Here is a 24443-nt window from a genome sequence, read left to right as displayed (position 1 = left end):
CTCTTGTCCATATCACACTTGTGCCCAGGCAACCAATCAATTGGAGGAAAAAGTAGGCTTTACTACCACTTCCTTCCTGTTTTGTTGCTGGTAAATGTGGTAGGAACAGACAATGGCAATTAGCGTTTTTTGAATTACGACAAACCAAAATGCCTTTTGCAGCGTGTCTCGGTGTGATCTGCCCCTGAGACAGCGCCCACCTGTCACTCAAAGCAGCCACGCCCTAATTATGCACTTTAAGCTTTAATATAATTATATAAACAGGTGAGCTATATAAAACTTCAACCTTCGCACATATGAAAGGGGATACTAGCTATAGAAATCAAAATATTCTTTTGTACCAGGATGATTATTTCTACTGTAAAGTTGGGTCTTTTAACATGGAGGTCTATGGGGATTGACCATAGACTGTGTTAAAGTCATTTTAGTAGCTAACTGCATTGGTGGTGGTGTGGTAGTGACCTGTCAGTCACAAGGTAGTCCCGCCCCTAAAGCATCCTCTGCTTTCTGGTCTATTAGACTCTAAATGGACCATAATTTATGAAATTAGCAAACTAGTGATGACTAGTTTATTGAGACCATAAACTGGTGTTTAAATGTTTATTTATTTTTGCAACCAAAGAAGTCGCCTCCAGATGTCCAGGATAGAATGTCAATTTAAGGCACTTTACCTTAGCTTCTTTTTCAGAAACAAAGGTTGCTGCCTGGGATTGAGCCTCAAGTGATCATTTGATGATCTGCACTCTACCTTGTAACTCAGATTATAAATGTTCCTTAATGTTTGGGAGAAGGTGACTCACACAGGCCATGTCTAATGTGTTGCAGCTCTTCTCACACTCAGTTCCTTTTGCAGCCTGACCATTAGCAGAGCAGTTGAAGAAAACCATGGGAGGAGCACAGGCTGCTGGGAAAAGACACATCAGAAATTACTTTAATGTATTTCTAAAATGCATCTTGGTCAATATTTTAACTTCACTGTTGGCCTGATTTAATGCAAGATAGTGTATGTTATATCTTAATTAATAGAGCTTTATTAGAACTTGAAGATTTGCAGAAGAGACATTCAGTAGTTTACATTTGTAATATATTTAAATGTTGGTTAGGCATGGGACGATAAAACATTCTTGTCACAACTATCCTAAATCAATTCAAACTGTTAAAATTACAGTTTAACATAATGATATGACTTTACATTACAAATATTTGTATTGTGTCACAGAAAAATATACATCTTTTTTTGTGAAAAACAATCAAACAATCTTAAATAGATGATCATAAATCATAAAGTCTACCTGCAAACATTATGAATGAATAGAAATGTATTTTTGTATCCTATATTTTTAAAATCAGGCTCTATGTTTCACACCTCTACCATGATAGTAGGGCTGTTGGAATGAACTTTGGGAGTAAAATATAATTTGAATAGTAAAAAAAAAAAGTACTATTCCAACGCTGAAATTTGTATTAAAATGTTTTTTCTAACGTTTGTTTTCTAACGTTAGCTAATCTTGCCCTCCTCACCTTGGCCTCCCCGCATAAACGGGTGCTTTTGACACATTGGGCCCTAGTTTCGTGGCGCAGTGCAGGGTGGCGCAGGGTGGCGGAGCCGGCACAATGCAAATTTTGACCAGCGTAACCTTGCGCACGGTCAGTTAGGCAGTTTTGTGGATCGCCTGCACCAAGATGGGTGTGGCGGCGCAGCAGCGGGAGGCGTCACAGATTCAGCTTGGCGCAGTGGAAGTTTCGTGGCAAAAAGCCTCGCCGAGACTGCGCCGAAAGCCCGCCAGCTCCAACCTGGTCTACTCTTGGCGCTGGCGGAGTGGCAGTTTGGCTCATCGGCGCGCAGTGCGCACACGTCACCAAGACCTCACAGGCAGGTTTCCACAGTTCCGGGCACATTTAAATGCAATAAATCACAACAAACATTAATTAATGCAACTAATTGAATTGACACGTGAATTTATATCTATATAGATTGTCCCATCACATCTGACGTCAGATCAACGCGTAACGGAAACTCAGCCTGACTGAATTAACACAGCTGAAACTTGGCCCTCTCGGACCAAAACATCAAGGGCCCTAGTTTCGTGGTGCAGCGCAGGGCGGCGCAGGGTGGCGGAGCCGGCGTAATGCAAGTTTCGACCCGCGCAGCCTTGCGCACGGTCAGTTTGGCAGTTTGGTGGAACGCCTGCGCCAAGATGGGTGTGGCGGCGCAGCAGGGGGAGATTCAGCTTGGCGTAGCGGAAGTTTCGTGGCAAAAAGCCTCGCCGAGACTGCGCTGAAAGCTCGCCAGCTCCAACCTGCTCTACTCTCGGCTCAAGGCGCAAGGCGTAAATAAAGTCCATTCATTCAAGGCGAATCACAGCTGGCGGATTGGAAGTTTGGCTGACGGCGCGCAGTGCGCACACGTCACCGAGACCTCACAGGCAGGTTTCCACAGTTCCAGGCACATTTAAATGCAATAAATAATCACAACAAACACTATTTAATGCAACTAATTGAATCGACACGTGAATTTATATCTATATAGATTGTCCCGTCACATCTGACGTCAGATCAGATTCGTAACGGAAACTCAGCCTCTCGGACCAAAACATCTCCCTCTCTCTCTCCTGTTTTTTATAATATCGCCATTGTTATTATTATGATACGCACACACAGCGCGTGATGCGCGTGGTGGGAGCGGCGGCGCTGCTTCTGTCATCGGGTTGTCAAGTAACGAAACTTGCACTAAACCTCCCCTAACGCATTAAAGGTGAGGAGAGGAGCTCATTTGATTGGTGAAGATCTGAATCGGCTGTATTAATCCCAGTCCACGCCTCGTCTCCTCCTCGTCTCCCACTCACGCCTTCTTCTCCTCCCTCTTTCCCACTTGTGCGGGTGGGAGTGACGGGAGGTATGCCGGCGCCTACCTGCGCGGTGCACGAAACTTGCAAAGTCCAGGCGGACACACCCCGTCGGCGTGGCGCAGGTGCACTGAGAACTGACTGCGCCTGGTCTACGAAACTAGGGCCCCAAGTGACGAAACTTGCACTGCACCTCGCCTTGGCGCATTAAAGGTGAGGAGAGGAGCTCATTGGATTGTGAAGATCTGAATCGGCTGTCTTAATCCCACTCCACGCCTTCTCTCCTCCTCGTCTCCCACTCACGCCTTCTCTCCTCCCTCTTTCCCACTTGCGGGGGTAGGAGTGACGGGAGGAGTGCCTGCGCCCGACTGTGTCGTGCACGAAACTTGCAAAGTCCAGGCGGACACACACCGTCAGCGTGGCGCAGGTGCGCTGCGCCCCTACTGCGCCTGGTGTACGAAACTAGGGCCCATTAAGTCTGATGAACAATAAAGTTTTCTGAATCACAATCTCACTATCAGAAATAGCAACATTGGCGCACACGCAGAGATAACCGCGCGGCAGCACTTGGTGAGATGAAAAGAAAAATATGGACGGAGCTCTAGAAGCGATGACGTCATGACAAAGATGCATTCATGCTGCTTACTGCTAGCTAGATCGATCCGCGTTTCGATCAGCTTATTCATCTGCTCTTGGTCTCAACGAGACCAAGAGCAGGATGTACATGAGAAAGTGAAAGTAGAGCTGAAGGTGAGACGAGGAGTGCGTAGCCATGGCAACAGGGACACAGCATCACCAGGAGAACGGCAATGTGGTTGTTTTACTTTCTTAATTCTTATTAATCTTAATTCTAGAAAGCTATCAGCTTTTGGTAATTCAACATATTTATTGGTAATGTTTTTGGAACGCCCTCTCGTGGACAGGAAGTAAAACAACCACATTGCCGACAATGGCATTGGCAACTTATCAGCCTGTGTAGTTAATATTAATAATAGGTAATAATAGCTGAATTTGACATTAAATATTTGAATATAATTTGAATATTGAAAAAAATATGTAATGAAATTTGAATAGTATTATAGAGGAAAATTGACAGCTCTACATGATAATGAGACAGCTTTTTCAAGTCACCACGATGGATTAATTGGGAGTGTGTTTTATTGCTTATCCACAATAAAATCCTATATGGTCCCATGTTGTTAGGTCGATTTGCTAAAGCTGGCTTTCTGCCTTGATTCTAGTCTCTAACCACGTCCTGATAAATGAACATATTTCCTTTCAAACTGTTATCATCTGACAAATTCCCAGGTTGTATTTTCAAAAATAGAATTAGTTCAAATGATGCAGCCAACAACTGTCAACAACTGTAACTGTATTGCGATGTGAGTTCATGTGCTACAATCTGGAAGGAAGTTATTAGATATTATGGAACTTACATGGCTGTACAAGAAACTCTCCAATGCAGCTGAGTTTGCCCTCCTTACACGTGCTTTTGGAGAAATATGTTTAAAAAAAAACACATTAATAAACATACACCATACATCACACTGTTTACAAGTGTTCTTACAACTGTAAATAAAATAGATAAAAAGGAGTGAAGATTGAAAACATGCCTGTGTCTCAAATGTGTTGAATGGTGTTTGACTACAACAAATCAGTCACTGTAATTATCATGATGAGTTTAGAAACACTCAAATGTTTAAATTTCTTTATTTTAGCTTTTAGCTTTTTTAGTAAAGACATTATAGACTGTGGATTAAAGACTAAGATACAAGGTATAGCTGACATAGCGAATTCCATACACATTAAATAAAATAGCAGTAGAAGGGACATTTCCATTCAAATCAACGTAGCAGGATGCTCAGAGCAGCGGACATTTTTATGTGCACTGTTGCCATTGTGGCGGTTGTAGCGCGCCACTTCTCTATAACGTAAACTGACTTACAGCATGTGGTGGACTCTCTGAGGTGAAGTTTTCCAGTAACAACTCTCAGTGGAGTTGCAACGTTACTAAACTCAGGGAGACAGACTGGATGTGTCTAGCTATCTACCTATCTGCCTAGCTACATATCTACCTATCTGCCTATCTACCTAGCTACCCAACTATCTAGCTACCTATCTGCCTAGCTACCTAGCTACCTATCTACCTATCTGCCTAGTTACCTAAATACCTATCTGCCTAGCTACCTATCTGCCTAGCTACCTCTCTACCTAGCTACATATCTGCCTAGCTACCTATCTAACTATCTGCCTAGCTACCTATCTACTTAGCTACCTATCTACCTATCTGCCTAGCTACCTATCTAGCTAGCTACCTATCTGCCTAGCTACCCATCTAACTATCTGCCTAGCTACCTATCTAACTATCTACCTACCTATCTGCCTATCTACTTAGCTACCTATCTGCCTAGCTACCTATCTACGTATCTGCCGAGCTACCTGTCTACCTACCTACCTATCCGCCTCGCTACCTATCCATCTAGCTACCTATCTACCTAGCTACCTATCTACCTATCTGCCTATCTACCTAGCTACCTATCTGCCTAAATACATATCTGCCTATCTACCTAGCTACCTATCTGCCTAGCTTCCTAGCTACCTATCTGCCTAAATACATATCTGCCTATCTACCTAGCTACCTATCTGCCTAGCTACCTTTCTACCTATCTACCTAGCTACTTATCTGCCTACCTACCTAGCTACCTAACTACCTAACTGCCTGTCTGCATAGCTACCTATCTACCTAGCTACCTATCTGCATATCTACATAGTTACCTGCCTACCTAGCTACCTATCTGCTGAGCTACCTATCTACCTACCTACCTAGCTACCTATCTATCTAGCTACCTATATATTTAGCAACCTATCTGCCTAGTTACCTGCCTACCTAGCTACCTATCTACCTAGCTACATATCTGCCTACCTACCTAGCTACCTAACTACCTAGCTGCCTATCTACCTAGCTACCTGTCTGCATAGCTACCTATCTACCTATCTGCCTAGCTACCTATCTAACTATCTGCCTAGCTACCTATCTACCTACCTACCTATCTGCCTAGCTACCTATCTATCTAGCTCCCTATAGCTACCTATCTCCCTATCTGTCTAGCTACCTTGATACCTAGCAAGAAATCTTTCTCCAGAGCTGTGTCCGCTCTCTTCCTGATGAGGTGTGTGACATAAGCCCACTGACGTGTGTTGTCACCATAGCAACTAACAACAATCTCCAATTTCAATGACAGTTCAATGTCCCTTCTACTCCTATTTTATTTTTATAACATCGAAGCAATAAAACTTGTGCAAGTTATGTACGTACCACATGACCCCGTCCTTGTTGACGACCTGACCGGGAGGCAGTACTGATCCTTTGTCATAACAGGGACACTCCTGAGACAGGACACACTTCCCAGTGTCATCCAGATAGGTTCCCTGTGCACAGATGCAGCCGTCAATTGGTGGGAAGGAGAAGTGACAGCTGAGGTCCGTGGTGCTGATGCAGCGGCAGGTGTGGCTGCTGGACGTGATGTTGTAGGAGTAGACCATGCTGCTGGGGCAGGAGCTGGCATATTTACCTGAGGACCAGAATGTCAAAGAAACACAGTGGGACAGTGGTCAGAATCAACCTGACACGGTCATCACACCCCTCCATCATGGAGAAAAAAAACTGTCTATTTAAGAAGTTGTAGTTAATGTTTCCAGAGAAGCAAGAGAAAACATCCTGGCTGGAAACATGACAAACTGTCATGGGAATGTTCACGGTCCAGGACAGGGGGACTCTGCAAACCACCAGAACACCACGTATTGTAGGAGCAATATCTCCACGATTCTCGGATTTAATTCAATTGATGAACAAAGATGAGAAAAACACTCAGGTCCAGATCACTGGACTGACCAGAATGGAATGTGAGGCCTCTTTATGGCCTTAAAAACAACATCTCCACACATCTCCGAAGGTCGGGAGGACACAGACCTTCAGAAACACCAGACTTTGAGGCCCATAAACACAACTGGAAACTGATTGAAGTATAAAAGATAACACCTTATCTCTTCCTCACTATTTGTTCCCAAGTCATGTTGAAGATCCCTTCCTCCCCTCTTGGAGTCATAAACTAACGACCTGGTCTGTGAAAACGAAGGGAAGGGGGGTATCCCCCCCCCCTTCCTGCTGACATGCAGAGAGAGGTCACATGAACTAAGCTAAGCATGTTCAAATTTAGACCAAACCAAGAAAAGGATGAGATATATGTTCAATGTTAGTTTAAAACCACCCATAATAATCATTAAGGAATAATAAGCATACTGGCTACTTCCTGTCGTTCTACGCTGAAGAACAGAGAATCTGAAAATTAGATGCTCAAAAATGCTAAAAATTAACATTGTCATTGTAATGGACTTACTACTGCACTCATGGAGTCAGAGGGAAAATATGTAACTTGCTCATCAATCTGCCCGCATCACCGAGGACAAAATGCTTACTAAGTTATCAAACTTGTTTGCATCTGTGTGTTTTGGATCAAAAGTTCCTTTCAACTCTACTAAAAATATTTAGTTCAAAATGATTTGTACAGAGAAATGTTTACAGTTCATGTTTCATTCGTTTTGACCTATTATTCTGTGTGAGAACCATATGCAATGTGTTAGAAGGAGCCAACTTTGACCATAAGGGCGAGATTGTGTGTTATCAGAATATTATGTATACATTTAGGGAATCCCATTACGAGTGGTTCTATTGAAGGCCCTCCTGAACCGGCCCCTCCTCAGGATCGGGTTCAACTAAAATCACGCCCCCTGCGTGTAGCATAAAACAGAGCATTTCCAATAGCTCGTCGAGTAGAGTTGGAGAGGGGGGTCGAGGCTTAGCTGGCTTCCCCTCCCCTTTGCTTCACTTAATTTTCTTTCCTTTTTCCTTTCTTCGCCGTTGATTCTTCTTTTTGCATTTTTCGGGTATTGTTACTATCAGTAACATTTTCAGTCTTAACAACTAAGAGTCCCTACAATGATCACTAAGTATTATGAGTAAGCTATATAATTAGTTATCCAAGAATTAACGTCACACCACAACGTTGCCTCCCAGCAGCAGCAACCCGAGGCAGAGACAGCCTCCGAACCGGATGACCAGCTACAAAACCACCGCAGAGCGACACTCGTGGTCCTGAACCATCTCTCGGCAGACGACCTGCAACCTGCACTGCCCTAATTCACCGACGGGAAGAGTAACTGCTTGGGGTTCCGAGGAAAAGCCGAGACCACGCTGCAGAACGTAAGACCGACACAGTCTACACTCAGTTGGTGACCAGAGTTGAAGCGAATGGTGAAACTAATTAATAGCGTTCTCTAATATTTTATATCCGTTGAGGCATTAGGCTTTATTACTAAGAAAAATTCTTAGGAGAAACACACACTCGTCCTTATTGCCAAACTCCCTATCTTCATGGTTAATCAGTTTCTTTCAGTTATACTTCTTGTGTTTTGTGTGTGTTTATGTTGATTCCACTTATACTCTTTTATTCACTTTGTTTAATCCTTAATTATTCAATAAATACCCCAAAATCATAAAGTCGTTGTCCGTTGATATTTCTCCTGTGAAGAATACAAAGATCCCTATTTCAAGAACTTATGATCTTTGGAAATGAGACTGATTTATTAAATTATATTGATTAATTGTTAATTAATGAATAAGTGGTCATTAGAGTCATTAAAGTGAACTCTATAAAGTTCTGTCTGACCAACAGATGGTGCCCCTTTCACGAGAGCAGGTATTAAAATTGTATTGTGTTAATACACATTGATATACATATTTTAATATCGTCCTTAGGTTCCTTACATAGTTTACATAGTGTAGGTACTTTACCTCGCTACAATATTATTTTGGTACCATTACTACACTACACCATCGACCAGCATCAGTGATGTTGGTGACAAGAGTTCCTGCACAGAGCCCAAAGATATTACGACCAAACCCACCAGATAATTTAGGGAGAAATGATATGTTACCTAAAAGTGAGCCAGATGTATACATCTAGATTCAGTGTCTTGGTTCATGAACCTGCCTCAGTTTGTTGTATTTTGCTGCATTATACAGTAAATCTCAAGGATGTATTTGTGTCCATCCATCCATCCATCCATCGTCTACTGCTTATCCTGTATTCAGCGTGGATTTATTTCTGTCTTTGTTATTTTTTCATGGTAGTAAAAAGAGTTTAAGTATAGGACAAAGTAGGCTCCTATAATACACCTCACCTCACCTCCTGGACACATCATCAGTGATTCTCTGGGATCATAGGGTGTTTTGTTTCTGAATCAGACACCCTCACCCAGGCGACCAAGCCGGGGGTGATCAGTCCCCCGACTTGTGTCGAGGTACTGCACTACGCCACGCCTCCCCCCTCCTCAACCAGCCAACGTGGAGCCTTTTCAGACACTTCCAGGATGTTTTTGATGGCTCTTCGCCTGTGCAGTCCACAAAGGAGCCACATATAGTAATGGGAAACTGAAGACCTACTGACGATCTGACAACAGACCATACCAGTGTTACTGCGCAATTCAGCCCACACTCTCCACAAATTTGCATTGTGCTAATCAGTGTGTTGGAGTACCTTTGTCTGCACAAGACACTCATTTTGAATGTCATTACCACTAAGACATCAGATGTTAAAAACATATAAATACATGTTATTATAGTATTGTTAGTAACATGTATATAGGCATATACTACCAGTATTCCTCATCTCATAATTTAAAGATATCATTCAGAGTATTTGATTCATTCTCACTATAACATCTCTTCATACTCATCAGCTGCTTTTCAACACAAATTCAAGCCAGCATTGCAGTTTGGCTCAAAGCTTATACTTTTTTGCATAGCTTTTCAACAAACCCTACATTATTTCACAGTTTGTATGTATTCTGGTCATTATTAAAGGCAGGAATCCGCATTAGGTTTCAGCTTGTCAACAGGGAGCATTCACAACCGCAAGTTCTTCAGAACTTGCCTTCTTTAGTAATTAGTGTTGTTGTTGTTGTTGTTGTTGTTATTGTTGTTGTTGTTGTTGTAATGGCTATTATTGTTATTGCTGTTATATAATTTGTATTCTTTTGGGTTAATACATTTAAACTCCAGTGACTGTGATTCTTAAGTAACGCAGTGTGGATGTAGAATAGATCGAACTGCTTGTATGCCATAAACCTCCAAAGGGCCTTTAGGAAGCAGACTTCTCAACACAGCTTCAACGTTTCGGAGCACCGCAGCAAGATGTTTCCATTTTTCATCCCAAATGCCACAACCCATTTAAAACGAGGCCTTGCTACATCACACTTGTATAAGACAAAAACTGCAGTAATAAAAGCAGCAAGGCCTCTTGTGTTCTGACTGTTTCAACGTGGTCCCACATTCAATCTTTCTATAGAATCCCAAGGGTTGTTTTCTGTTTCACAATAACTCACCACAGGTGGTCTTCCTCCAGCCGCTCATCTGGATGCCAGCAGCTGCACAGGCGTGGACGTAGGAGGAGACGGCAGCACACATGCAGTCCTCACTTTTCTCACAGTTACAGCTGTCATACATGCAGTTCTGTGAAAGCAGTGCAGTGTGAGTTCATGTCACAGGTCTGGTACTCAGAAACACATGCTGTGAGCCTTACGTCTCTGTACGGATCAGGGCTGATCTCTGAGTGACAGGAGGCGAACACTCCCTGAGGGTCAGTCAGCATGGAGCACCAGTGCTGGGCGTACTTCTCTGTCATTGACAAACAAGACCGGCATGAGTCATTGTGAAGAACCCACAGTGACAACAGTGACTTATGAGTTAGACCTACCATTATCCAGACTGAGACTGCAGGGGTTTTCAAAGTGGTTCTTTACATCGGGGCAACCAGCATGTGTCTTCCAGCTGTTGACAAAACCAGCTGGTGTGGCATCTGGAACGCCACTGAGCTTAAGGAAGTCATCAGCTTGGTTACTGTTGAAGTTCCCACACAGACCTGCAGGCAGACACCATTAGACATGTGATGACATAGTCAGAAAATCATCAACATATGCTAAAAACTCTTAAACATACCGGTATCACTTTGTTAAGACATAAAACATTTTCAATGCGTTACAGATAAGACCCAAATCTTTCTTTAGTAATATCCTTTTTCATGGAAAACAATCATATGATCTCAAATAAGATGATCATAAATGATAAAGTCTTCCTGCATAAATACATTTTGAACAAATTCTCAGATCTCTACCATGATGGCATGTTGACAGCTTTTTCGTGATGGTGTTTATATTTAATTCACCACAATCAACCTATTAATAAAATGGTAATGTCAGTATAAACTGTTGGACTGATTGTGTGGGAACTCCTTCCCCTCAGAGCAGAAGAATCACAATTGAGTACTCACTGCAACAACCAATCGGGATCAATACCACCATCATTATTTGAGTTCAGATCATTTACCACAGGTATGGGCTTGGTAGTCGCTGGTCACTGTGACATAGAGTTGCATGACCGGCTGGAGCTGCACTTCCAACAGAACACCGACAGACGTCTGCACCAGCAGGTAGAACGAGGACGCTCTGAAGGCTGAGATCCCAGCTAGGGGTTCACACAGAGGTGAGAGGAAACAGTTCACAGGAAACGCATCATTCAACTGTAATGATCATTTTCTGCAGGCTGTTATCCTGACCAGGCTTGAGGCAAGTTAAATAATCTGCTGTAAAGATGATGTTTATTGGAAAATGATGCTCATGAAGTGTGGTATTATTATATTATTATTATTATTATTGCTGTTATTATTATTGCTGTTATTATTATTATTATTATTATTATTATATTTATTTCCATACCCTCAATCAATATTTGTGAGCTTGATCTGCTCGTTCTCAAAGCCAAACACAGAGAAGTAGGTGGCCGTTATACACAAAACCATTGTTTTCCTTTAGAGCCATAGTCCTGCTGTGTGCGGCTCTAGATGCACATAAACATTTAAATATTCTCAACTTTTCAGGGCAAAGTGCGGTGTCGCAATGCACGTCAATGTCCCACTTGGGAGTTCATATTTAATTATATATATAATGATATCTTAGACCACAGGAATAAAATGTATGATTTTTGAAAATGGTTATGGCTCCCCTCTAGTCTACTGTTGAGCTGAGGTGCTGCCCGCCACTCCTTTTCATCAGCTGGTAATGAGATTCATCACATTGGTATGGAAAGTGGATTGGACCAAAACGTCTACTTCTGCATCCGCTTTAGCTTAAAGGAAAACACCACCGCATTTCCATACTGAACTATGTTCTGCTCTGATGTTAGATGAGGTGATACATACCTCCCTCTCCTCTGTGCGTGCACTCAATGGCTCTTGCGCGCACTCCGCGCAGCGCTAATTTGCTAGCATGTAGCTTGTCCTTAGGATCCAAAGGGGGGTGAAGTTAGAAGCGACCAAGCACTTCCACGTTGTCCCTATTTAAATACGGTTACGTGAGTAGTTACACGACCCAAGTTTGGTTACACAAAATGAAACATGCCACTTTTTCTAAGCGGATAACAAGGATAACTATATAGTATGGAGGAATAACAACTGGAAGCACTTCGACGTCGGCGCAGTAATATCATCACTCAAAACATGACGGGACTATATACCTTCTGCTTGTTTTCACAACCCTGTACGATGCACGTTATAACCATGATGACCTCAACTGTGCACAAACTACTACAGGTAGTGCAGGCGACGGCGTGCAGGTCACGTAGGTTCTATTGACGGAAGTAAGAGGGGGAGCGGAGTGATGATATTACTGCGCCGACGTCGAAGTGCTTCCAGTTGTTATTCCGCCATACTATATAGTTATCCTTGTTATCCGCTTAGAAAAATTGGCATGTTTCATTTTGTGTAACCAAACTTGGGTCGTGTAACTACTCACGTAACCGTATTTAAATAGAGACAACGTGGAAGTGCTTGGTCGCTTCTAACTTCACCCCTCTTTGGATCCTAAGGAATATACTGGGACAAGCTACATGCTAGCAAATTAGCGCTGCGCGGAGTGCGCGCAAGAGCCATTGAGTGCACGCACAGAGGAGAGGGAGGTATGTATCACCTCGTCTAACATCAGAGCAGAACATAGTTCAGTATGGAAATGCGGTGGTGTTTTCCTTTAAGATTTGTTCATCATATGATGACAGAACATTCTTAAGGTGTGTGTAAAGACTACATTTTTAACTAAAGGCTTATGAAAAGTTCCTGGGGGGAAACATTATAATTAGATGTGATGCGTTCACAAAAGTGGCCACCAGATGGCAGCATTAGAGCACAAATGGTAACCTGCTGAATTTGAATTTGCTGTTCTGCAAGCCGATTTTGTTGTAAATGCTGTTTAAGATTGGTTGATTTGTGGCAATGCTTTAGTGCAGCCAAGGGGTATTTTTTATGTATTGGTGTGAATTATAATTTACGTTGTGATTATTCTATTAGTCTATTTGACTCTAAATACCCTATACCATAATAGCATAATTTACGTTGTTTATCTCACCGATCAAACTTACATGAGGAAGTATTTAAGGCATTCACATAAGTAAAGGGAGAGCTTAGATATCGTATTTGAGGCCTGACAATTAAATATTTAGGAACTTAGAAGCCTAACAGGAACTGAAATGAGTGTTTATTCAGTCATTCAGCTCAAATAATAATATATACAGTTAACTATAAATACAATATAAATGTCACTCACCAGCAGAGAAGGGCAATTGAGCGTAGAGGCCATTCACAAAAACCTTGCCATTGGGCTGGATGGTGATCACCTTTATGTGAAGGAGAGCAGATTACTTAGTATTGAGAGTCTTGGTGTGTGTTCAATAATTAAAAAAAGGCCACAAATTAGCCACCATATTGTTGATTTCTTATAGCATATTTTCAAATTTTCTATTCTATATTTATGCTCTTTACTTTTGCTGTACTTTGCCTGTATTTTAATATCCTCTTCATATGTAATTTTATGCACCAACAACAACCTGCTTGGCAATAAAATGTATTGTGATTCTACTTGCACTGCTTTATCATGCAACAATGCATACATGTTGATAAACTGATAAAAACATAAAAGTGGACATGACAATCACCATAATACTATTATGATAATAGATTCAATCTAGTTCCTAGTCTAATCTAGATTATTTTATTTTAGATATAATAACAATACTAAAGATATCAATTTATTTTCCATGAATAGTGCTGTGTGAGTGAGTATCATACTCACATGAGCCCCTCCGGATAAACCCAAGGTAACAGACTTGAGACAGGTTTCACTCTCGGTCAGTCCACACTGCACAAGTTCTCCCTGCACCACAAACTGGGATCTGCTGCAGTCCTGAACATACAAACACACTATGAGCTGGACTGAAAGAAAGAAGGCCTACCAGACTTCACCTCAACTCTCTCAAAATCATTATCGCTAGCAATTAGCATAAGATAATAGAAAGTTAAAAACAGTCAAGTTTGGCTTTATGTTCAAATAAAGTAGACCAAGCAGTCCACGTAGGCCTTTGCATTAAATCAGCAAGGAATGCCCAACAGAGAAAATGTCCGTAACTGTAATGCTGCACTAGTGATGGAAAAATGAGCTGCATTTCCAGGCTTGAGACACAAACTGTGAAGTTAAGTTACGTTTAACTAACTGACATATTGATTATATGTGATGGAACAAACAATGATGGACAAACTTGTTCTTTGAGGGAATTTTCTCTATACCTGATTCCCTCAGTACAATACATGCCAAATACATGTCATCTTATGAATAGGTTCACATTTAATCTGAGTTATTAAGTGTCTGCTTCTCCAGGCGAGGCAAGGTCACAAACAAGCTCACATAACTCAGGGCCGAACATAACATTCTCACGATGTACATCGTGCATTAATAAATATTTCTGCATAAGACATCTACTAGAGGTCTCCTTGCTTCGACTCATACATATTTCCATAACAGTTCTTCTTTTCAACACACATTACTTTGTATAATAAGGTAATAATAGTTCATTTGGTTATAAGTTATTAAGACACATTTACAAGCCTTGATCTTACTGTAGGTGATGGGGACAGTCTTTCACATTTACCCTCTTTTAATATTTAGATGAACTGATATATGGGATGATACGGAGAGGATTTGTTAAATTTCAACAATATTCCCAACCTTCTATTAAAAATAGCTTTAACTGGTTTGAGGCGTTGTTTAGGTTTGTGTGCACTACCTGAGCCAGGACATAGGAGCAGGCTCCATGGAAGGTGTAGACTTTTCCATCGAAGGTGCTGATGTGAGCCCCTCCCTCCACACTGCAGCTTCCTGGACAGTTCCTCTCTACGCATGTCCACTGGCCGATCTCACACACACTGTCAGCACACAGTTTCATCTTACTTAACAGCCCAAAACAAACTCAACATACAAATTGATCTGTGCCCTGGACACACATTAACAGAACACAAGTCAAATGTTTTCTCATCCTTAAACAAAAGCCATTTTATGTATTTGTTTTTCTTGGTTGATCGTTGTCAGCCTGGTCTCCTAAAAATGATGTTCCCACACAACAAATGTGCATCTTGAATTACATTTCAAAGGAAACCTATTTTGTCATGGATTACTTGTGTTCTTGATATCACAAATGAGTTTGCACAAGTCTGCCTAGCGAGGTCTGGGTGCTGGACGGGTCTAAAAACAAGAGACTTTCCGCAGGACACTGCTGTTAGTGCCCCGTTGGAACCATGTAGTTTGGCTGTTTAAACATGACCAAGTAGTTGCGTTTTTGTTCTGTTTCAATTTTGTAGTCATTGTAAGACGAGCCACAATTTTTTTTTACATAAACCTAACAATGTCGGTTTGTATCGTTGTTTTATTTTATTTGTTGATGTGTTTCAAACTGTTTCAAACTGTAATCCCCCAAAAAATGCATATCCCTGGAAACCAAACTAAGAGTGCACTATAGTTTTATGGCACGTACTTTTGTAGGAGACAGGGCAGCCACCATCTCCTTAATTGTTGGTTTATGAACAAACAATAAAACTACATAAATTGGTTTAGGCAGATAAACATCACACCATGGTTTGGCTTAAATTTCTATGAAACTGAAACGAATCAAAACAAAAACGTGACAAAACTACTTTCGCAACATCACTTTTAGGCTGATCTCAAGGGGGTTTTTTTGTCAATAAATAAATAAATAAACTAACGTCAATTTTTCTGGCAAACAAATGCATTTTCCATAATGTGGAGTGTTCCCTTAACATACCATTTTTTGCAGTTACTGGAGTAGGACTCCCCAGGTCCATAGATCTTGTTGTTGTAGCGGCAGGAGCACTCTTTGAGTGGGACGCAACCCTTTCCATTTAAGTCATCCAGCACCATGCCTGAAAGTCATCAAAGGGTCATGGAAACATATGTGTGTGTGTGTGTGTGTGTGTGTGTGTGTGTGTGTGTGTGTGTGTGTGTGTGTGTGTGTGTGTGTGTGTGTGTGTGTATCTGTGTGTGTCCGTGTGTGTGTGTGTGTGTGTGTGTGTTTCCACTCTGCTGTACCTGCAGGGCAGAAGCATCCATCAATACAGTGGTTGTCACAGGTGTGGCTGGCCTCTGGGTTGGAGCAGGTATCAGCACAGGGACTCCCACACTCTTTATACTCCATTTTGTATGGACATGACTTCCCTGTGAATAAATCAGATGTTTTTCACCACTTGACTTACATAAGCTGAACATTCATCAACACAAACGTGTCAGTGTTCCAGGGAATTAAATATTTTGCTTCATTGCCACTTGGTTCAGGATTTATATGAAAAACAACATTTTTAGATGAGTTCTAAGTAACTGATTCACATGACATGTTCAGTAGATTTTTTTAAATCCCTTATATAAATGGAAAGTTGAATTCATGCGCCAAATTAAAGTATTTTAGTCCTCTTTCCATCCCTGCATACGTGTACTACATATACACTTGTAAAAGCTAATGCGATCCAATACAACAGGACAGCCATGAATTCCACTCTATACGGTATAATGTAACTATGGGTTTATAACTGTAGGTTGTAGTTTGTAGTGGTGTTGGACACAACTTTTGTTGTGACTTTCCAACTTGTGTTTTTGGTTATTTTTGTTATTGTTTTTGTCAGTTGGTATGGCATTACGCTACAACACCAACATTAGCTTTTGTGAAACAACCTCTTAATTAGGTTTAGAAAAATCCTCATGGTTGGCCTTAAAATAATTATGTATAGTGAGGTTTAAGCAACAAAAAGAATGTTAGGTTCAGAAAAACCATCACAAATGCAACACTTCACAACAACACTGTGGAACATGCAGTGTGCAACACCAATCTGGTGGTTGAAAGTCCTGTGTTGCTGGACCCATCCCACTCCCACTTTAAGTCTTTCTCAATGTTCAAACCTACGCCACTAGCTCTGGACGTTGCATAGTCATATGGATGCATTTAAATAATGTGCCCACCATAAAAAAGAATCCTAATGAACTTTTATTGACATTGTTTGAGTGCTGACAGACATGAAAAACAGGAAACTGATTTAATTTTGTGACTTCTTCACAACCTGCCACGAGGCTTTGGCATTCTGAGTGTCTCCTCTAAATACTGATCAACATTCTTAAAACATACTTAAGATACAAATGTTGACTGGAAATTATGTCAGTGTGACCTGGAGTTACTCTTGTGTTCGCAGAACTTTTTTGTTACGTTCACAAAAGGTATCTTTTAATATGGTCACTTCTTGTATTTCTTTAATTCTATAATGGTTTTGTGCCATATTTTGAATATCTGAGACATTTTGTTCTGACAAAAGCCTACCAATGGAATATTCGCTTCCCAGTGTCTAACAAGTGTACTCACAGCAGAGCTCTTTGCTTCTCCAGTTGAGGGGTTTGCCACCAGCATGGCTACACTGTCTGGAGAACTCCGACACGGTGTCGCACAGACAGAAGGGGCCAACATGGTCATCTATGCCATTGCCACAGTGACAGAGGTCTGCAATGCAGGCAGAAGTGAAGGAGGCGACATCCAGCAGACTGTGACAACTGTTGAAGGCCGGCCCTGTAAGGATCTGCTCACACAGTGGTTTCTACAGAACAGACACACAGACAGGAGAAAAGTCCGGAAGAAAGCTAATTATTTTGTCACACCGGTATATCAAGTGGAGTTATTTTGTCCTGTCTCCATGTCTGTCTTGTCATTTCCTGTTTTATTTTGGAAAGTAACTCTCCTCTCGTTTCAGGTCACTTGCCCTTCCTCATGTGCCCCAGTCTGATTGTCTCCACCTGTCGCCCATTACCCTCATGTGTTAAATAGTCTGCGTCTCCCTTTGTCCTGTGCCTGTTTGCTTGTCTTGTGTCGAGAGTCACCAGCTACCAAGTCTAGTCAAAGTCTGAGCTATCCACAGTTGCCTGCCTCATTAGAGGGTTTTTTGTTGGCCTTTTGCCTTTGTATTTTCATAGCCTGTTTAAGTTAGTTGTCCTTGTGCCTTATAGTTTTTTCTGTTTAGAACTGTTTTAGTTTTTCCCCTTTATAGACAGTAGGGTTTTTGTTATCATACCTAGTCGTAGTTTTTCCCTCCCCGGAGGCGTTTTCTGTTTAGAACTGTTTTTGTTTTTTCCCTTTAGACTGTAGGGTTTTCTGTTGTAAGTTTTCATAGCCATCCCGCCTTTTGAGGCGCCTTCTGTTTTGAACTCCTTTGCGGCCTGAATGAAGTCTTTTGAAATCTCTGCATCCGAGTCCTATCCCTGAGTCCTGGGTGTGATATATTTGGCAGCCAAGCCATGGATGAGCAACTAGGGATGGGCAATATGGCCCTAAAAGAATATCACAATATTTCAGGGTATTTAGGCGATAACGATATGACAAAGTCAGTAGTCACTTTAGTTTGTAAACAGCATTAACTCACTTAAGTAGCTCCTTTTTTGGGAATTACTTCTTCTGCAGTATTGCATTCAGCCATGTTTGCTTTCACTCATGCTTGTTGAATGTTGTTGAGCTGCATGAGTTGCGCTGCATGACGCGTGTCAGCGTACATCCGCAGCATAACAGTGTGACGTTAACCAATCAGAATATCACCATATGATTTTATTTTGTCATGTAAAAAAATATACCGGTATTATTGTGAACGAAATGATATGGTCCACCCCTATGAGCAACATTTCTGCATCAATTCTGTCAAAATTGTGACAAAGACAAATTAACTGTGTACCTATTCAGCAGCCGCGTCAACTTCAGCAGCACTTCAAAAGCAGCTCAGAAATATGGCCTTCTTTCCCCTTTTCGGAGGATCCAACTCATGGATCCGTCATACCCCTACTTATCCCAAGATTCATAGCGTGCCGATGACGATTCCAGTGAATCGGAAGCAGAGGAATGGCAGAAATACACTCTTGGTATGAAAGCATTTCCTCTATCATAATATAAAATAAAAAGAATCAAATATTATCTCTGACTCCATTTTAATCAGATGTTAGCTACCTCTTCTATGCCATTTCTTGTCAAACGTGGCTCGTTGTTGGGCAATGGGACCAGCAAAGGTGACGCAAAAAGGAAATCCCCTGTAGACCAGACGTCTCATTTTGAAAACCACTTGTTTCGTCTTTCAGGGTCTTCAAAGGAAAGACAACATAGACCACAAAGGATGTGTCCTCTGGCCTGTTTAATACATCTTATTTGTTTTCTTCCGAACTTGATCTATTTAGTATGCTGGTGCCTTCGTCATTTCAAGAAACAGTCCAATCCACTAAATAACAATGTTTGACTCCCTGATGAGTCTTTCATATACTGAAAGTTGGAAGAACTTTTTCTTTCCATCTGAGTAATATGAATCGCCTCGCCAGGAGTGTACCAAATGCTATCATAATTTTGCTGCATGGGATAAGATGGGGATGCTGCAGTATTGTGCCAAAAATTGCTATTGTGGTCAGTAAATCTCAATATGTTGCAATATGTTATTGTGATACTCGTGATATTATAGTTCCCACCATTACTAATATAATAATAAAATATTGAAGTATCTGGTCAGTTCAACAATCAGAACACCCAAATGTTGCATGAGCAAAGGTGTAAGGAATGTTTAGGTTAGGAGGAAGATGAGAAGAGGCCTAGCTGTAAATTAAACATAGCTATCTGATGAGGCCCTGAGACATAAATTAGTGTTGTCTCTCTTTGTGTGTGTTACACACAAACAGAGACACACTGGCTATAGGAGCGGAAAAGGATAAAGTTACTAAGGTGACAGGATGAGCGAGAAGAAGGCAGAACAGGATGGAGAGCGCTTTAAAACAAAGACATGTAGCAGGGAGAGTTTGGATTTCCTTAGATTCGAGAGCAAGAGAGGACTTCCCAGGTGGAACAGGTGCAGAGGCTCCAGGAAGACTCTGCCAGGGATTTGGAACAACCGGGTGTGTACGCTGTGTATCATTTTCTTTCCACCTGCCTTGATTCTTCACCAATCTACACTTCAACATCTCATCTTTGGGGAAGTTTGCCTATATATATACTATATATATATATATATATATATATATATAGTATATACTTCTCGTCTTGATTATTGTAATGCCTTGTATGTTGGCGTCAGTCAGGCCTCACTCTCGCTTGCAGTTAGTCCAGAACGCTGCTGTTCGTCTGCTACTTGTAAGTGAGAGCACATTTCCCCTGTACTGGCTTCCCTCCACTGGCTTCCTGTGCATTTTAGGTTTGATTTTAAGGCGCGCAGGTGGTGGAGTGGTTAGAGCGCATGCCATGTACGAACGTACGCACACACGCAGCCGACCCCGGTTAGATCCCGGCCAGAGGTCCTTTGCTGCATGTCACACCCCCCTCTCTCTCCTGTGTTTCCCATCTGTCCACTGCTAATAAAAGGCGTCTATGCCACAAAAATATCTTAAAAAAAAAAAAAAGGATTGATTTTAAGATTCTGCCGTTTGCTTTTAAATGCCTGAATGGCTCAACACCATTCTACCTCTCGGACCTGCTGGAACCTTATGTTCTTTCAAGGTCCCTCAGGTCCTATGATCAACTCCTCCTGGCTGTTCCTAAGTCCAGGCTGAAGCTTAGGGGAGACCGTGCCTTCACAGTGGCAGCCCCAAGGCTCTGGAACGAGCTGCCTCTGCATGTTAGGCAGGCCCCCACTCTGCAGGTGTTTAAATCACGCCTCAAGACCCATTTATTAGGGCCCGAGCGAAGCCCTATTGTTATTCGAATGTTTATTATTCTTACGCCAATTTAACTCGCGTTTTGGAGGCCTGAACATTAAACAAAACTCACCAAAATTGGTGTGTGTGTAGAAATTGCAGGAAATTGCGATATGGTAGTGGTTTCGCATTCGGCCATGAAAAAGTTGCTCGCTAGCGCTCCACGACCGCACGTGAGAGATGGATGCCTTTCAATGTCAATCGCTTGTGTCTCAGCTTGCGCCACGATGGGGCAGCCGCAGCACAGGCACGACATCTTTGAGAATAGATTAACGGCAGTATTTTTTTTATTGCCCGATAAGAGTCTTGCGTTAACGCAGCACATTAACGCCGATAATGGCCCACCACTTATATATATATATATAAACTGGGTAAGGCCTCACCATGTTGTTGCAGCTTGGTGTGGATTCCAGTGTGTAGTCAGAGCAGCTTTCAGTTGGACCATCCATTTTCCAGAAGTTAGCAAAATCCACAGGGGATATTTTCACACCTGTTAGGATAAAAAAAACAACATCTCCATTCTGTGGTCATGCTTAAAGTGACTGACGTGTTAAAGTGGGTCAAAGTGTACCATGGCTGTAGAACTCATTGTAGAGCTGGACCCCGTTAAAGTCTCCACAAAGACCACAGGTTTGGTTCTTGTACTTCAGGTCTAGTTCCACCTGTGAGGACAAAACCATCATTCAAGCAGGAGGTACAATCGGCAGCACAGCGTTAGTGACACTAAGAAGCATGATTATGATTATAAAAGTGTGCAGCCTAACCCCGAAATAAATGCAAGGCCTTTAAACAAAAATGGTCACAAGTTTTTTTTTATTTGCCACCATAATCCTACCAGAAAAGAATCCTCCTCATTCCAGATAGCAACTAATCCCAGCTTTGCTTTGATTTTGATGTAGGTGGGAGTTTTCTCGATAAGCACTCCTGCTTGACTGAATGGTAGGATGGCTCTGTAAAGAGAGAGAGGGGGAAGGTATGAGCAAACAGTGGAGGTAGATGAATTTCACTTCTATGCCCGATGTCCATGCTGTTCTAATCACTATCACCCCAGCAACAATTCTCAAGATCAGGTTGCATAAATGTAAGACATTCAGTCACTTTGAACCCAGTCACACACATTCATACACTGATGGCAGAGGAGCCACCCGCACATCAGGATCTAACATTATCTAACTCATTCATACACATTCACACACAGATAGCACAGCACTTTGGCATTATTCAAACCGCTATCTCCAATTGGAGGACGACTTGCTCTACCTCTGAGCCACAGCTGCCCCATAAAGCATCATGAATATTAAAAAAATAAAACATTTGCATTGAACCACGATTTTTTTTCAAAAACATAAAAGAACAATGCTCGCCCGATATATCGGACTTAATTGAAATGCTGGAGCTATCAATCAGATCTGAGCACCAGGTTAATGCAACTAAACCTTAGCTAGGTTTAGGAAAATCGTCATGGTTGAGCTTAAAATAACTAATTAGGTTTAGGCAACAAAACAACATCATCCACTGAAAGGGGCTATTTCACAAACTGCCATTAGACTGGGTTGGCTAGTCAGGTCATGACTACAATCTAAACCATTACTGTTTGTGTTTTTTTATGAGATATTAGTAAATATAATCATATGTAACATCCATTCTGAGGAAGCATTATGCAGGCAGAGCAGAAAGTTCTTAGGGCTTTTAGAGCAAACTTACGGTTTGTCATCAACAACCACTGAGCCTTCAGAGAGCTCTACTACTGAACCCTCCAGCTTCATGATGATGCTTTGGATGGTGCCGGCCTCCTGTCTTCTGATCTGAATGTTGAAGTCCTTGTAACTGTTTCTGCATGAAGAGGTCAGGACGTAGTTGCAAGTGGAGTGCAACTGGAAGACATCTCCATCAAAGTTCTTGAAGTGGAAGTTGCCCCACGTACTGCAAACCTGGCCGTTGTGGATGGGACTCACACCTTCAGAGACGGATCAGGACATGCCATTTAGACAGCTCTTTACCTACATGAATTAATTGTCACCACACTGCAAACAGTTTACAATTACAAACAAACAACCAAGAAGCTCACCCATTATTTTTTCAGGAAAATAGGACGTGGAGGAGAACCTGTTAACAGCAGATATTGCCTCTGTTGAAAGAAGTAAGAGTTATTAGTAACTACATTACAACACAATGCAGCTGTAGCAGATGGGTAAACATTTGAGCTGTTAACAGCCCCATTTGTTATATTTGCTAGGCTGCCAGATAGAATGTAGTATATGTACCGCTCTGCCATGCAGCCACGATGGCAGACAGGGTCAGCCATAGCAGCCACTCGTTAGCCATAGCCATTTACTTCTCCAAAGGAACTCTGAGGACGATGGGAGGGAGGCCCAGTTCTTTATAGCAGGGGGCAAGGTCTTAATGTGGCAGGTGAGGGAGTGGCAATCCCATTGCTTAACATGGTGATTCATGGCCGTTGCTCTTGCTTGTCCCATTTATTTCCATGGTCCCCGTTTCACTCTCCTTCAAATAACTGATATGAAGGGCGAGGTTGCAGAGCACACAAACAGATGTTCACCTCACATCTGTGATGGAAACAAACGAGCACCATAGATCCACAATTATGGCAAGACTAACATAGTATTGGTGTTTACATACATGCATTTTTTTTTTTTACCAGATCTGCAGGTCAAAGTGTCCTTGAGACAACCCCGAGTTGTTTACAGCAGCTCACTTCTCCGAAATGCTTAGGAAGGGTTACATGCAGAGGTAAAAATGTATGTCATAATCATCAAAATATGGTGGATTAAAGTTTTTTTTTATTCCCCTCCCATGTTCGGCCGCTTATTATCATTTGACTGAATATTCATACTTACATTTCATGTTGAACACATCCATGTGACTATGTGACATCCAGAGCAAGTAAAAAAGTATTAAATATTGAGAATGACTACTAATGTAGGGGAGGTTGATGGATCCAACTACACAGGACTTAACCTAACTGTATGTAGTTACTTTAAGCCCAACCATGATGTTTTTACTAAACCTAACTAAGAGGTTTTCTTTTGTAGCATAATGATGAATTGGAGGCACGAGCGAGATTTCCAATTGACACAGTTAGTTTGAAAGTCTTATTTTGAAAGTGAAAAAATGTATGTCTATGTACACAAATCACCGGATTTCATGACTATTTCAGAAACTGCTGTGAGACTGTATTGTGCGAACACACCCATCTTCGCTCTCTGCCTTCATTTTGATCTTGACTACACACCTGCGTCACTTACAAAGTGCCAAAATCTGTCCACAGTCAGAAATATAAACTACACGTACAAATTCAACGAATGCATCTGGCCCCTTTTAAAACATCAACAGTGAGTTGGGAGGACCTTTAAGTCTTAAATACAAATACATGTTCTGTTT

General features: G+C 41.7%; 1 protein-coding gene across 1 annotated transcript in view; it reads right to left on the bottom strand.

The window, feature by feature from the left end:
- The window catches only part of LOC311011042 (mucin-5AC-like), a gene marked incomplete at its 5' end in the record, with an annotated part of 57046 nt that extends 33674 nt beyond the window's left edge, over nucleotides 1-23372 (bottom strand). The window contains 19 exons of the mRNA XM_084005737.1: nucleotides 801-904; nucleotides 4283-4335; nucleotides 6163-6418; nucleotides 10290-10416; nucleotides 10487-10581; nucleotides 10661-10825; nucleotides 11290-11427; nucleotides 13557-13626; nucleotides 14082-14192; nucleotides 15070-15208; nucleotides 16102-16219; nucleotides 16386-16511; nucleotides 17701-17929; nucleotides 21425-21531; nucleotides 21613-21703; nucleotides 21877-21991; nucleotides 22746-22998; nucleotides 23110-23169; nucleotides 23306-23372. Coding sequence (XP_083861863.1) covers nucleotides 801-904; nucleotides 4283-4335; nucleotides 6163-6418; nucleotides 10290-10416; nucleotides 10487-10581; nucleotides 10661-10825; nucleotides 11290-11427; nucleotides 13557-13626; nucleotides 14082-14192; nucleotides 15070-15208; nucleotides 16102-16219; nucleotides 16386-16511; nucleotides 17701-17929; nucleotides 21425-21531; nucleotides 21613-21703; nucleotides 21877-21991; nucleotides 22746-22998; nucleotides 23110-23169; nucleotides 23306-23372 — 2424 coding nt within the window. The remainder of the gene's footprint in view (nucleotides 1-800; nucleotides 905-4282; nucleotides 4336-6162; nucleotides 6419-10289; nucleotides 10417-10486; nucleotides 10582-10660; nucleotides 10826-11289; nucleotides 11428-13556; nucleotides 13627-14081; nucleotides 14193-15069; nucleotides 15209-16101; nucleotides 16220-16385; nucleotides 16512-17700; nucleotides 17930-21424; nucleotides 21532-21612; nucleotides 21704-21876; nucleotides 21992-22745; nucleotides 22999-23109; nucleotides 23170-23305) is intronic.
- Between the last annotated feature and the right edge of the window lie 1071 nt (nucleotides 23373-24443).

This window comes from Eutrigla gurnardus (assembly GCF_963514095.1).
Source record: "Eutrigla gurnardus genome assembly, chromosome: 1".
In the NCBI taxonomy this organism is placed as follows: Eukaryota; Metazoa; Chordata; class Actinopteri; order Perciformes; family Triglidae; genus Eutrigla; species Eutrigla gurnardus.
The sequence above is the reverse complement of the archived record's forward strand: the minus strand, read 5'-3'. Positions and strand labels throughout refer to the sequence as shown.